Source organism: Lasioglossum baleicum, chromosome 3, assembly GCF_051020765.1.
Source record: "Lasioglossum baleicum chromosome 3, iyLasBale1, whole genome shotgun sequence".
Taxonomy (NCBI): Eukaryota; Metazoa; Arthropoda; class Insecta; order Hymenoptera; family Halictidae; genus Lasioglossum; species Lasioglossum baleicum.
In genome coordinates this window covers 13,890,220-13,905,145 of record NC_134931.1, presented here as the reverse complement: position 1 = coordinate 13,905,145, position 14,926 = coordinate 13,890,220, and the positions used below count along the sequence as shown (strand labels likewise).

The following is a 14,926-nucleotide window of genomic DNA, read 5'->3' as shown; positions in this document are numbered from 1 at the left end:
CGCTCACCTTTCCAAGAAATTGTCCTTTGTGGTAAGCGTTTCCCTGAACCGGGTCGACGACGTAATCAGACTCCTGCTCGGTGGAGTTGTTCCAGGAAGACGTGGATGGTCCCGCGGTGATCACACTAGTGGTCCTTATCAAAGAGGACGCGGTATTGCCGAAGTGGCTGCCACTGGCGGAGGACGTGACGTTGCTGGTGCTGCTGGTCGTGGTAGCTGGTGGTACGCTGGCGACGTTTACCGAGGAGGAAACATCCTGGCCGTTGCTGGCTGTCCTGGAGGATGGTTGTTGCGCGGAAGATGGGTAGAGTAGCGTGGACGTACGCGTCGTGACACAGGTCTTGTCGTCGTTACGGTAACCGGTGGTAACATTCTCCTTGGGTGTATCTTGCAGGGGGTATCCGGGATGGGACGAGTAAGAGGAAAGATCGACCTCCAAGGGTAAAGAGGACGCGCCGTGTTTTCGGATTCGTCGGAGGACCAAGCTCTGCAGGGACGCGGAGTTCTTCGAGAAGCTGTGTCGGGGCCGAGCTGCAGCGTTTATGTGCCTGCCGCCGTTGCCAGCTGATTCGATCGTCTTTTTGGCGGTGTACTCGGACTCGGGTATGGTCTTGATGGTCTCGTTGACCAGCTCCTGACACCGAGCAACGACCCCCGTCTCCAAGAAACGGCAAGCCGCCGTTTCGGTATGCAAGTCGCCGGGCATCGTCTCCAGGAGGAAGCTCTTGCTGGTTGTCTCGTACTCCCGCGGCGGAGACGAGCCACCGACCTGCAGCTCGACCGTGTTCGAAGACAGCATGTCTAGCTTCATCGGAGCAGAGATACTCGTACCGAGAAATCAATTATTTAGCGCACACCCTGTTACACACCGACGTCCCGGTCCCGTTTTCTCGGATCGCTCACACCGTACGATTCTATAGGCTCTCGTTCCACGGGATGTCATGTTATCGAGGATTACTGCATTCGGCACACGGACGACGCCTACCACTTGACGTACGCGACACACGTGCACACCGTGAGCTCGTTCTCTCGAGGAACACACAGTGTCACACGCTGATCACGGCCGTACGAGACACGATCGACCGTATCTCGCATCCAGGGCGAAACAGCTGGCGGATCTTGAACAAGTCAAGAGTCAAGGGAAAAGCGTTCCGGGCAAACGCGCGACGACGCGTGCAACTGCGCGTGATGCTGCGATATACGCAAACGCACGCGCTCTCTGTTAAAACCGACGAGCCAGAAACGCTCACACCCCTGCCGCTCCACCAGTCGAATCGCCACTGTTCCGCGCGCACCGACCCAACGACCGACACCCTCGGTTCTCTAGTCCCCCCCCACCACCTCACCACCACCTGCGTGCGCAGGGCCGTCGACTGCAGTCGACGATGCCGAGGGTGCCGAGGGAACGCTCCGCAATCTTCGACCAAGTTCAATAAATTCTCATTTAACGCTAGAACACTGGTTCCCCGACTTCAAAAAGGTTAAGAACCACTGCACTAGAACTACCGAACCAGTCATTAGGACTTCCAGCTTATTATTAAAATCCTTAAAGGAAGAAATATTTCTTGAAACTTATACACCCAATTTTTATTTTGCACGAAGATCCGCAGTCCAGTAACGATTGGCGCCTAATTTTTTTTCTTTTATAATTACTGAAATTATTAGTGTTCCCATCAGACATTTTGAAAAATGAGAATATTACAATAGAAGTTGTATGAAGTCTGAATAGGTATAGCCTAGTACACGCAGCGAATCTTTATGCAAAATAAAAATTTTCTACCCGAGTTGCAACAAACTAGAATAAAATAGAAAATAATATAACGGTACTTCTAAATTCTTCTAATGTTTTTACTGTTTTAAATGACACCTACTCATTTTTGTAATAAATGCATAAAATCCGCTGTCTAGTTATAAGATAGTACTTCGAGATTTACAATAGGCGGTCGAATTGTTAAAGCCACACATCTACGAAGTATCGTGTTCACACACATTAAAACAATTAAAAAATATTCGATGTAGGTGGGATTTTATTGAAATTTTCATTGTTTTTATGTAAGCGCGACAATTCGTGCAAGTGAATATATTCGTGACGTGAATATGTGAATATTCCATATAGAAATGAAAAATATTCAGATTAACTAGGATTATGAAATATTCACGTTTACAAATTGAAACTATATATATATATATACGCATTTAATGAAACTGTGTAGGCGACATAATGTTTTGTCACGTTGGAAATAAAAATATTTTTCTCACTGTGGCTCTAAGAAATTCATTACTAACTGCATTTTTTTTTAATCTTTCAGAAAAAATACACAGAGAAGCAAATACATCATTAAAATTAACCAATATAATACAGTTTAAAGAACAATATATCTGAATCTACCACCACCATTGTTGAATAAAATAGTATTGTAAAATAAAACTATTACATTATTTAATACGAAATAGTTAATTATTTTTTATTTTACTGGGTAAAACATTTGACTAGTTCGCATGCATTTGTTTCGTCAATGCTTGCCAATTATAATTTTCTCGGGTTTCCTCTTTCTCAAGGTTCCCTAGTACTTCCAAGTTCTTGAACAAGCTCAAGTCGTTTGGTCTACTTTTATAAACGTTACTCCATTTTAGAGGGCGTGTGATGACTTTTTTAACTGGCTGTATGTAATATAAATTTCCATTTTGCAATACATTCCGGTACTGAACGAAGAAAGTGTACGAATGCACAGTAAAATGAAATACACGTGGTTTTACATTGTTTCTTCTGTTAGCTGCGTGTTACGATGTATTCAAAACAGCATATAGCGCTCTATACGCCGATGAATCGTGAGAAAGCTCATTGTTTTTGATATCGTGTAAAAAGGAAGTGTAAGCGTCGGTGCATCATTCCTTTGCATGCAGAACGGAAGTAACCTGACTTGAAATATCTATGTATGCATTCTCATTCTCGTGGGTCGTTTAGGTATTAAATAAAACACAATTCCACTGAATTTTCCCAGACGTTTCCTCAAAAATCGGCACTTAAAAATCTTTTTATCCTTATATCCAAAAAGAAACTAAAATATTATACAACTATCAGTTTCAATGTAAATTTCTTCGATCATCTAGAAACAGGAGTGAATAGTATGTTAGATGAACCAATAGTATACCAATATACCAAATTATATTTTACTACATACACATTTATTATAGAAATCAAATGGCTTCTCCTGTATAATTAAATTGATGTTGGGCGGAGAATAATAATATGATCGTATTAACGGAGAATAAACGTTCAAGTTCGAAAATGGAGGAATTACAAAACAAATGGTAGATTGTTTGATTGTTTGTTGTTGTAATTTTGTGTGAAAGCTGCAAACCTCAAATTTTATGAAGAATTGTTTAGTAAAAGGGGTGGTACTCGTTGGCAATGATCGTACGGCCCTGATTCTACTATTTGCTTCGTTGTCCTCGTGTTCAATCTGCTTGCTCCTTTCCGCTTGTTCGCTTCTGTTGCACTTTCTCTTTCTCTCACTCCTGACTCCCATACCAGAACTCTACCGCCGTCAAACGGGGAACACGCATCGTCCCATCACGCGTATTCGGTCATTCACACAAGATATACCTGTTTCAACATTTGAGATGCGCTAAGTGCACATCTAAATATAGGAACGGGTATAGGAAGAAAGAACATGGTTATAGAATCTAAAGCAATGACCGTCATGTGCTTCATGAACCGTTTTACATTTCGTAACCGTTTGACACCCGATCAGAATTCCGAGAGACTGCTGCTTTCAATGGCAAGGTGTACCGATAGGAATGGCGAGCACAATCGAACTTTTATGCACGAACAATAGATACAATAGGCATCACCCAAAAACACACAATTTGGCGAAAGATTTAAGTTCGCCGAAGGCACTCACATTGAAAACTTGACTATATTTTTATTTTACGGAGCTTATTCTATTGTATTTTATGCACCTGGTACTGTGTATGTTATAATCAGATTTGAGATATTCCTGCATAATAAAACATTTGTGCATCAATTTTATCCTTTAATAATTTAATTCAGTTGAAAATGGTATTTTTTGCTACAAATACAAAATAATAACACCTATATACAGTCTAGTTATAATTATAAATCGGCAGTTTTATAAAAAAGGAAAATGTATGCCGTTCGTTAGAAGATTCCTTGTGGTAAAAATAAAGTAAAAATGGTATTAAGGGGGTGAACTCATTTCTAGATAATGCAAAGATGGGCTTTTCCAGTAGTGAAAAGCGCTAGATAAAAGATCAGTCTATAGGCCGCGATCGGCCTCAAAAATCCTACTTTTACGTTTCCGAAGCGTAATTTGCATTATTCGGCAAAGTAACTACATACGCAGCTGTATGCTTACAAATAATGCAAATAAAGCTGCCGAATAATGCAAATTACGTCTCGTAAACGTAAAAATAGGACTTTCGAGAATGATTGCGGTCTCAATTGATCTTTTATCTAGCGCTTTTGACTAGTGAAAAGCCCCATCTTTGATTTATTGAGAAATGAGAACGCGCATCCCGCACCCTTGCAATCCTAGAAACGGATCTACCCCCTTAAGAGTTTTTCAGTAAATTAGAGACCCACAATTTAGATGAAATACGTAAATGAATGTGTAGCTAATTCTAAAAGGAAACTTCTGACATGTGACACAATATTAATGTAAACACGAGTTATTATTTTCTATTACAGCTGGCGTCGAAAAAGGGTCTGCGACATGTCCAGATAACTTATTTAAAGAATTAATCCTTTCCATAGGAGTACTGGTACTTGATATTTGGCCACTTTTGTTAAACGTTGATTTACCCATCCTACTGTTAGTAATACTAACAGCCATAAACTGTGCGAACATGTGTGTTGTTTAATATTTGGATTTTGTACATTTGGATTCCTCATCGATAGCCCAGACAACATATTTGACTGCATTGTACTAGGTGAGGGAGAATGTGTTTCATATTTATTTGTAATTAATTTATTTGTTCTCAGAAGAGTGAGGTAAACTGAAGAAGGTACAGTAATCAGAGCTGTTACAGTAGAAATTTTATAATGGAGACTGATTGTCTTCTAATCGTCGATTTAACCAACTAATCACTGTGAACATAAATTAGAATAATTAGAGTAGCACTGTTTGTACAATTTCTTAAGGAATAATCAACAGAAATAGTGTCTTACCAAAATCGTTGTTTTTTATTATTTCTTCTTTTTTTTCTAACTGGTTCTGTAATATTTTAAGTTGCTCCTTTAAATTTTCGACCTCAGCTTTTACATCTCTTGCTTCTTTAACCAAGTTCTCCATTTTATTTTCTAATTGGCCAACTTCTTTTTGTTTCGTACGTAACAACCGTTCTTGCTCAAGTGCTATGCTCATTCTTAATTTTAATTTTGATTTAGTAGAAGCTAGCTCGTTCTGTAATTTCGTCAATATTTCATTAGCTTAAACTAATTTATCGCTCAAGTTCCGCAAAGAATTTTGTTTTCTCTGTAACTGTCCCTCTTTGTCAGCTAAAAGATCCTCCAATTGTTGTTTCTGTTCTTTTGCTGTTTACCAATAAGTATACCTTTGTCTTGTAATTCTTGTTCAAGCACAGCGACTTTATTGTTAGTTGGCATTGATACAAAATCTAAATACACGTGACTCAACGCGTGTGTAAATTCTATATACATATATTATTATACTACTTACTGCACACATCGTGATTATTTTTTTTAAGAATCAAAATAAATAAATGAACTGATATTCATGTAAAAAATGTATACAAACTAATTGATCAAAAAATGTACTTTTTAATAAATGAGAATTGATTTTATATATTGTGTTGGTTTTTGGTACTACTAGATTATATGTATACATATATAAATATAATATATAGTATATATAAAGTTTACCCAAATAATTAAAACATTTTGAAATATTGGATAATTAATTTAAACTGTAATTGTTACATGGCTTTCGTTTCATTTATTGATCATTATCATTAGTAGACTCCGGATTTTATGCATTTATAACAAAAATGAACAAGTGCAATTTAAAACAGTGAAAATAGTAAAAGATTTATTTTCATCTCATTAAAATTATTAATGAAGAATATAAATTTATATTTAGTTCCTGCATCTTGTAATTGATGCACAAACTTTTTATTTTGCATAAATATCCGGAGTCTATGTAATCATTAGTATTACGATATTAATTGTTTTATTTTGAAAAAAGATAGAAGGATACAATTTGGATTTCTATATTGTGGATTGCATAATATTTTCAATATTACAACCTACCAGTATAATAATTACGCTGATAACACGTCATTAAGTATAATTGTCCTTGTAAAAGGTTATCAGCAATTCTAAATAATGAGCAACGCGTGTCAAGTGCATCACTAATCACTACCACCTAGCACCTGCTGATGTACGATGTACGATGTAATGTACGATCAGTACGATGTAGATCTGTAGATGCATGTAGATGTAAGTATCTTGCACAGATATGCATCACAGCGCGATCTATCGTTGATGTCGCAGATATTTAGATGCTTGTTCAGTGACGAAAATATTGATAAATCATGTTTCGTGTACTCACATTGAATTAGTGTTTTGCTTGATCAGAAAAGTACGTAGTTATCGACTTATCGACGAAAAAGAAAAGAAACGTAAATTCGATTCGAAGCCAAAACCAGGAAACAGAAATTCAAGATATGAAGGAGGTCTCTTGCAGTGTTTTGTTTTTACATGATGTAATAACCTATTTCTCGAATATACATTGAACAAGAGGGAAGAGATAACACTGGAATGTATTACAACTGGTTCGAAGTTCATCCACTTTTCTTATCACGCTATGATTTATATTGCATTTCGCGGCACTTCCTTGTTTCTTTGTCAGTATAAACGTAATGTTCGGGTCGTACAGATTTAATTTATCTAATATCTGCTACACTGTGTTACTATACATCACGATTGTCCCACCGAGTTACCTTGGAACATTTAGGTAACTCCTGTTGATTCGAGAAGCGAAGATGCTTGAAAGAATAAATTACAATAGTACGACTACATCTTCTGTGTCACGTCAAATTCGGAAAAATGAATTCGTTTTTGAAGACTGTCAACTCTATGACCAACAAGAGGAATGTGATGGTCAAACAATCACTGCAAAAGCAGTTAAACGTCAGCGTGATGGAAATAGAAGGAGCACCAGGTGCAGAGAACGTTATAATTGGCAATTGCGAAGAAACCATGACTCTTTGTTCTGTGTTGGAAGCGATTTTCTTACACGGCTTAAAGAACAGTCTTTTAAATCGTGTAACAGAAGTTCTAAGTGGTCCAGACCTAGATACAATGCCGCAGCCGAGCTTTTGGGGTCCTCTATTAGTTTTCTCCCATCGACAGATCATAGATCAAATACAAACATTCAGTCAAATCAATACAGAAGTTGGATATTGCAGAGCTTGGATACGACTAGCGTTAAACGAAGGTCTGTTAGCTAGCTACTTTTCTTCAATCAGGAGAGACAATTCAGCCTTGAAGCCGTATTACAATCCTTACGCGTTCATTAGAGATTTGGATCTTGTGGAAGTAGCGCAAAGATTAATCGAGAATCTTGAACACATTCGCTTTAAAATTGCCTGTAGCGGAAGTATTTTAAATTATTGGTCGTCTACGCCTCTTCTATTAGCAGGTATATGGTCACCACCGATGAAATCTTGTCCCGTACAGAGTGCAATCGACGTTGCGAAAACAATACCTACAGGATTAAGAGATAGCGAAAATTCGGATGAAGTAGAAACAGCTAGTTCTATCGGTAGTTTGGGATCTTTTAATTCATCACAGTCTGCGCTTAACAATGTAGTTTCTCTTACTGAAGATGAAGCTTTAAAAATTATATTGGCTACTGGAAAGTCAAATAATATCGGTGCGGAACATTTAGTGAACAATCTAAGCAACATGACACCTACAAAAGTAGAAGAGGAATCAACTTCAGAAGTATTAGAAGAAGAACAACAAGTTTTAAATACTAGTGTAAATACTAGTACCGTAGACACTAACCCAATGCCTGATACCGAAGATTCAGGGATTGAAATTACTTTACAAAATCCTGAGACATCACAGGATACTGCTGCAAGTACGGTCGGAAATTCATTAATTAGAAAATTAGGTTGGTCAACATCATTCGAAGACTGTGAGTCTTCTTTAACTTCCTCCGTAATATCTCCTGACTCTGCAACAGATGCACCTCGTACACCAGGTGACGGGGCCACGTATGAATCGATTGTTCAAAGCTATCAAATCGCTGGTAACACATCAACGCCGGACCTTCAGGAATTTTTAAAAAAATATCCGAAAAAGGAAACAGCTGACAATGGAAGCAAAGCTCAATCAGAAAATAAGGTATAATTTTACATGGAATTTATTATCTCTTAAACGGATAAATTTTGTACATTTCAAAAAACAATCTCTAATCCTTTCCTTGCTTTTAGGTTGAAATCAATTTCGATGAACAATTGGGAAAACTTCCCAGAGAAAAGGGTTTGGATCTACAAAATTATTGTTGTTTCGATTGTGGTCATGCAATTGGTATGACATTTTCAAAAGCACACGTTTGTGCGTATTTAGGACATTATTATTGTTCTACCTGCATGTCACCGAACGAATACATTATTCCATCAAAAGTCATTTATAATTGGGATTTGAAACACTATCCTGTATGCAATAAAGCTGCAGCATATTTGCAGGATTGTTCGGTGTTGCTAGACTTGAAAGTCTTGAATCCACGAATTTATATGGCTGTGGATAGTATGGCTCAATTGCAATCATTAAGAATTCAATTGAATTTACTGAGAGCCTATTTGTTCACTTGTCGTGAACCTATTATTGAATCTTTGCAAAAGAAAGTTGCACCCAGAGACTATCTATACGAACATGTTCATCAATACTCTATTTCTGATCTTCTTGACATACCTAATGGAACCCTTGCACAACAATTACAGAAAGTTGTGGAATTTGCAAGAAATCATGTTCTAAATTGTTGGCTTTGCAGTCAAAAGGGTTTTATATGCGAAATTTGTACTAATCCAAACGTTATATATCCTTTTAATATGGAGTCTACATATAGAGTAAGTTAATGTTAATTTTCCTATTCGAATTTAATTACTAAACCTCTTATTACTGAACTATGTATTGTGTGATTTTAGTGTGGAGCCTGTAATGCAGTATTTCATATTGAATGTTTAAATGCACATAAACCATGTCCAAAATGTGAACGTAGACGCAAACGAATAGATCTGCCACTTTTAGATGTGGGCTGTACAGACTTATTAGTGGATGGTGCATTAAAAGCTAATACAAACGAATAAGTAAAATTTTTAGAAAATTACATGTTTTTATTGTAAAAAACGTGTGCAGTATTGTTTTTTTTATAAACTGATTACTTAATTGGTTTCTAATGTTATCAAAGCTAAATTATTTTAATTTACTAAAAATTATTTTGTATCTGTAATATATAAGAATCTTACACATTTTTCAATAACATTTGATATAGCATTGAACAATGAACGATCTGTATACGTGGAGGATCGATAAGAGTTAAATAAGGTATCCTGGCCATATTTAAATGATACACTAATTGAATACCTTTCTTGTATTTTGCTTAATTTAAAAGTTTATCTTTTTTATACTTTATATCAAATTTATTCTATCGTCTTTATTATTTATGGTTTATGAATGCATTTTGAATAATACTTTTGTCATAATATAGATAATACTTGACGTATAATATAGCAAATTAAATTTCATATCATAGCTTTTAATTGTTGCTTGTTACAAGAAAAGCTTCTTGTTTTTAAGATAGCTCGATTTTGAAATCTATACACAGTATCAATATTATGTAATATACATTTTATTAAAACATTATGTACAAAAGGTAGTAAAATATATTGGCCATACATTTATGCAATTATTTTGTATTTACTATGCTTAATACTGTTATATTTCTCAAATGTAAAAAATCACCGTGCTTTGTAAGCGACATCCTTGTATCATGCATGTATATATACTAAACCTATTGGTTTTTTAATGTACTAAATTGTGTAAATAAAAATTGGAATTTGTATATACTGACTCTCATTATGTTAAGATAGTGTGTAATAGGTTTCTCAATTAAACTTTGTTAAAACAAATATTTTATATATTGCTTAACAATGAATATTTTTACTTCATAATATGAAGCATATTATGCTATTAAATGGTAACCAGTATATGCAAAATGTGTTTTTCCATAATGAAGTACGTCATTGTGTTACTGAACTAAATGAATATGTGTGTGAAGTACCTTATAGACTAGAAATAATTCATGTGAACAAAACTGTAAGATAAACCATAAAGAGCTTCTTAAAGAATACATAATTGTGGTTTATCAATAATACGTGTTTCTAATGTATTTACATTTTCCTTCACATTTTTGGAAACCGTACAGCTTCTGAAGTTCATTTTTTAGTAATTTCATTTGTACTACGATTTTGATTTAATTAATAAATAATTCTAAATTAATATACTAAAAATACAATACATCATGTTAATATGACTGGCAAAATATAAAATATTTGAACAGAATTATATCTTATAAAACATAAATATATGTATATTATTTTTATTAATTTCGTGTATTTATATTAACTAATTCAGAGTTATAAGGTTTTAATATGTTGCGATAGATAAGAGATTATACATAAATTCTAAAAGAATGTCGTGAAATATTTTATATAAAAGAATGAACTTTTCTAGTCTAACTTGCATTATAAGGCACATCGATTTTCTTAATTCAAATTATTTAATACTTTCGCTTATTATATTGAAGTTTAAAATGTTTATAAAAAATAATATTTACAAGATCTCAGTGCCTACTTAAGATTTTTCCAGGTACCTATTCACAAAACAAACTTACGATTTTATGCAATATAACAACATTATGAGCAATGAGACATGTATCGATTTAGAAAAGTTCGAATTGTTATTGGCACTTTGTTGCATTATGATCTAAAATAAATATTACATAATAATGAAATGTTTATTCGTAATTTACAGTGGCATAAAAACCGATTTTGAAAATGTTTGTGATATGTGTATCACTCTCTGATTAATGTTTTAAGTCTAACGTATATTATGCGTAGAAATGCAGAATACTGTATTGTCTCTTGAATGAGATTCTCTGTTGTGAATGGTAATTTACTCATGTAGATATGTACTTCTCAATCACACAATTCAATCATCCATTTACATTCAACACACCTAGACAGAGTCTCAATGAAAATACTTGTAGATGCAAATATCTTTTTAGAATTCTTTTTGTAATAAGAAAATAAATATTCATATTATTTTCTTATATACATACATACATACAACTTTACAATAGTATTTTTTAACTTGGAATCTGAACCTTCATTTAATAATACTTTTCAGTTGAGTAACTATTTGTACTGTCTCTTATCATCATGTTTGAAATACTGCCAATTTAATTTGGAATGATGTTTCAACCTGCAGCGTTCCTTTTTATGATAATAACACAACTTTGAAGTCTGTTCGAATCTTAGATCAATGTAAGGTTTTTGGAAAATACGCAGATGGCAAAATTGGTTTGTCTGACAAACCAGCTCTCCTTAATCCACCTTGTAAAGTAGCACTCGAACTTTTCGCTTTTGTACCATTTGATGGTAAACACGAATTATTATTTTCTATTACAGCTGGCGTCGAAGAAGAGCCTGCGACATTTCCAGATAACTTATTTAAAGAATTAATCCTTTCCATAGGAGTACTGGTACTTGATATTTGGCCACTTTTGTTAAACGTTGATATACCCATCGTACTGTCAGTAATACCAACACCCATAGATCGTGCAGACATGCGTGTTGTTTGATTAATATTTGGATTTTGTACAATTGGATTCCTCATTGGTAGCCCAGACAACATATTTGACTGCATTGTACTAGGTGCGGGAGTACGTGTTTCATATTTATTTGTAATTAATTTATTTGTTCTCGGAAGAGTCAGCTGAACTGAAGAAGGTACAGTTATCGGTGCTGTTACAGTAGCATTTTGTAATGGAGACTGATTGTCTGCTAATCGTCGATTTAACCAACTAATCACTGTGAACATAAATTAGAATAATTAAAGTAGAACCGTTTGTACAATTTCTTAAGGAATAATCAACAGAAATAGTGTCTTACCATTATCGTTGTTTTTTATTATTTTTTCTTTTTCTTCTAACTGGTTCTGTAATATTTTAAGTTGCTCCTTTAAATTTTCGACCTCAGCTTTTGCATCTCTTGCTTCTTTAACCAAGTTCTCCATTTTATTTTCTAATTGGCCAACCTCTTTTTGTTTCGTATCTAACAACCGTTCTTGCTCAAGTGCTATACTCGTCCTTAATTTCAATTTTGATTTAGTAGAAGCTAGCTCGTTCTGTAATTTCGTTAATATTTCATTAGCTTTAACTAATTCATCGCTCAAGTTCCGCAAAGAATTTTGTTTTCTCTGTAACTGTCCCTCTTTGTCAGCTAAAAGATCCTCCAAATGTTGTTTCTGTTCTTTCGCTGTTTTCAACATTTCTGTATGCTTGCCAATAAGTATACCTTTGTCTTTCAATTCTTGTTCAAGCACAGCGACTTTAGTTCTCAAACTGTTTACAGTTTTATCTTTTTCATGATAGTCCGTATCTAATTTAGAGTTTTGCTTCTTCAGTAAATTTAAATCTCTTTGTGTAACATTAAGCTCTCTCTCAAGATGTTGCTGCTGCTTTATTTGTTCTATGTTTGTTACTTCTAGAACAGACAACTTATCTTTGTATGTTAAATTTTGCGTACGTAGTTCTGCAAGTTCTGTATGCAGCTCTTTTACAATTTCCGTGTGTCTGCGTTCCACTTCTAATTTATCTTTCTCGCTTTGACATTGCCATTCTAATCGAGCTTTAGCGAATCTGTAAAATACCAATAATATTTCACATACATCTAGGAAATGTATTTGATAAAATGATGCGTAACTTTACATACCTATCTTTTTCTAGACTTATTTGTTCGCTAGAAGATAATTGCATCTGACTTCTTTCTGCGTTACATTTCTGTTCTAATTGTTCTAATTCCTTTGTCTTTATTTCTACCTTATTCGTTAAATCAGTTAATCTAGCTTCAAGCGTGACTGCGTTCCTACTTTGCTGCAGAATATTTTCTTTCAACTGTTTAATTTTCATAGCCATATGTGTTTTCAAATCAGAATCGCTTGCAGGCGATATATTCAGGCTTAAATGGCACAGATGCTTGAAATTATTCGTTTCAACCAGTTTTAATATCCATTCTCCACCTTCTTCCGCTAACAGTAATAAAAATTTCGGTGGAGTTTTTGACAAACCTGCCGATGGCATTTGACATTGTTCTAATAAACATATTAATTGAGTCGCAAAATTATCAAAGTCCACCAATAATCCCTGCTGGGATTTCAACACTTTAAAATCGTCGTCTGTGATGAATAACGAGTACAGAAAGCAGGGATCGTCGTCATCTGCTAGCAAAACACACAAGCTCTGAAATGTAAACACACAATGTTATTACACAATATTATTCTACAGATATTTCAGTGACAGATTTTTAAAATCAAGAAATCAAATACGCACATTAAAAAGTACATAAGGTAATAATAAACGGCTTTCGTTAGAATTGTGAAAGAATACAAACGCACTGAAATTGTATAGATCACTATGTCAGTATAGGTTAACGTGATCGAATGAAATATTTACCTTGCGACAAACGGGACTGAGACCAGCATGAATTTCCACGTTAACGCGAAGTTCTCGTTGCCGTTCTTCTTTATGTTGTGGCTTAATATAAACTCTTTGCACTTTACTATATAATACTTCAACATTGTTCAACTGGAGGCCAGAATCACTAGTCACTCCACCAACTATTGAATTATTCAAATAATTCATCGTATGCCCATACGTTTAGCGGTCATTTGTTAGCCTTTGATCACCCGGTATTTTCGGAAACGGGAATTTGGTTTTTGATTCATTTGTCTATCTTTAATGAACCAAAAAAAATATGTAGGTATCGTAACTTTTAAATCCTGTAATTTACATCCCCAATTGATGCACGCTTAGTTTCCAGTGCTGCCATCTTAGCGTCACGCTTTACCATTACTGCCCCTCCCCACAGAAATTACGGACATTTTCTTCCTCGTTGAGCAATATCATTCCTCGTTGAGCATTCAGCAGTATTGTGAGCAATACTGTAACCACTTTTTTAGTATAATAAGAACGTTAAATGACCGGCATGTATTATTACAATTATTGAAATTATACATATCCATTTGTGGAAAATAATGGAATAAATTTCCTTCTCCAAGCATCTATTTTGTATTGAAAATTGTGGGGCATTTGAATAAATTTTAGTTATATGCCATTTTTATAAGGCAACATTTACCTATATTTGAATGCTTGGTAGATTCGACATGATTTCCTAATAATGAACACAAATCATGGCACAAACGAATAATAACGCAAAGTAGGTTCAGTACTCGAACATTTGGTTTGAAACATTTTCAAACGCAAGTAAAAATAGTAAATCATACGCAGAGGCATTTAATGAAACTCTAAACAAAGTAGCAGACAGGAAATGAGAGTGCTCACGCCCGGGGTATTTTCTGCCACCATTTTTGTCCGTATAGGGTTCTAAAAATGAAGTAAAAGGTTCTGTTCTACGGTAGAGCGTTATAACTGAAAAAGATGAGGACACTGAAAACCCGGACTTGAGAACTCTCATTTCCTCTCTGTGCACAGTGTGCATAGCATAAACAGGTGAGATAATCGACTGCAATCGACTGTTTCACAGCGTTTCACTAACAGCTGTATAATCGGGGAGCGTGCCAAGTGGGTGAAGC

At 35.1% G+C, this 14,926-nt stretch overlaps 3 protein-coding genes across 6 annotated transcripts in view; 1 reads left to right on the top strand and 2 right to left on the bottom strand.

The window, feature by feature from the left end:
* The window catches only part of LOC143207101 (serine/threonine-protein kinase PLK1), a 47,274-nt gene extending 45,975 nt beyond the window's left edge, over positions 1 to 1,299 (bottom strand). For both annotated transcript variants that reach the window (XM_076420187.1, XM_076420188.1), the window contains exon 1: positions 8 to 1,299. In XM_076420187.1, coding sequence (XP_076276302.1) covers positions 8 to 811 — 804 coding nt within the window. In that variant the 5' untranslated portion in view covers positions 812 to 1,299. The remainder of the gene's footprint in view (positions 1 to 7) is intronic.
* Positions 1,300 to 4,968: 3,669 nt separating this feature from the next.
* On the bottom strand, positions 4,969 to 14,210 carry Sas-6 (Spindle assembly abnormal 6). The gene is made up of 7 exons (XM_076420192.1): positions 13,788 to 14,210; positions 13,048 to 13,574; positions 12,226 to 12,974; positions 6,594 to 12,144; positions 6,293 to 6,517; positions 5,192 to 5,426; positions 4,969 to 5,110 (listed from the first exon to the last, which is right to left on the bottom strand). Exons 1-4 carry the CDS (start codon positions 13,974 to 13,976, stop codon positions 11,594 to 11,596), a joined length of 2,016 nt encoding a protein of 671 aa, XP_076276307.1. The 5' UTR covers positions 13,977 to 14,210; the 3' UTR covers positions 4,969 to 5,110; positions 5,192 to 5,426; positions 6,293 to 6,517; positions 6,594 to 11,593.
* On the top strand, positions 7,091 to 10,115 carry Plekhm1 (Pleckstrin homology and RUN domain containing M1). Of its 3 annotated transcripts, none has more exons than XM_076420191.1 (4): positions 7,091 to 8,129; positions 8,235 to 8,395; positions 8,485 to 9,120; positions 9,199 to 10,115. In XM_076420191.1, exons 1-4 carry the CDS (start codon positions 7,091 to 7,093, stop codon positions 9,358 to 9,360), a joined length of 1,998 nt encoding a protein of 665 aa, XP_076276306.1. In that variant the 3' UTR covers positions 9,361 to 10,115. The 3 variants fall into 3 exon arrangements, with proteins under 3 accessions (XP_076276306.1, XP_076276305.1, XP_076276304.1); XM_076420190.1 differs by having other exon boundaries at positions 7,091 to 8,162; XM_076420189.1 differs by having other exon boundaries at positions 7,091 to 8,395.
* Positions 14,211 to 14,926: the final 716 nt, after the last annotated feature.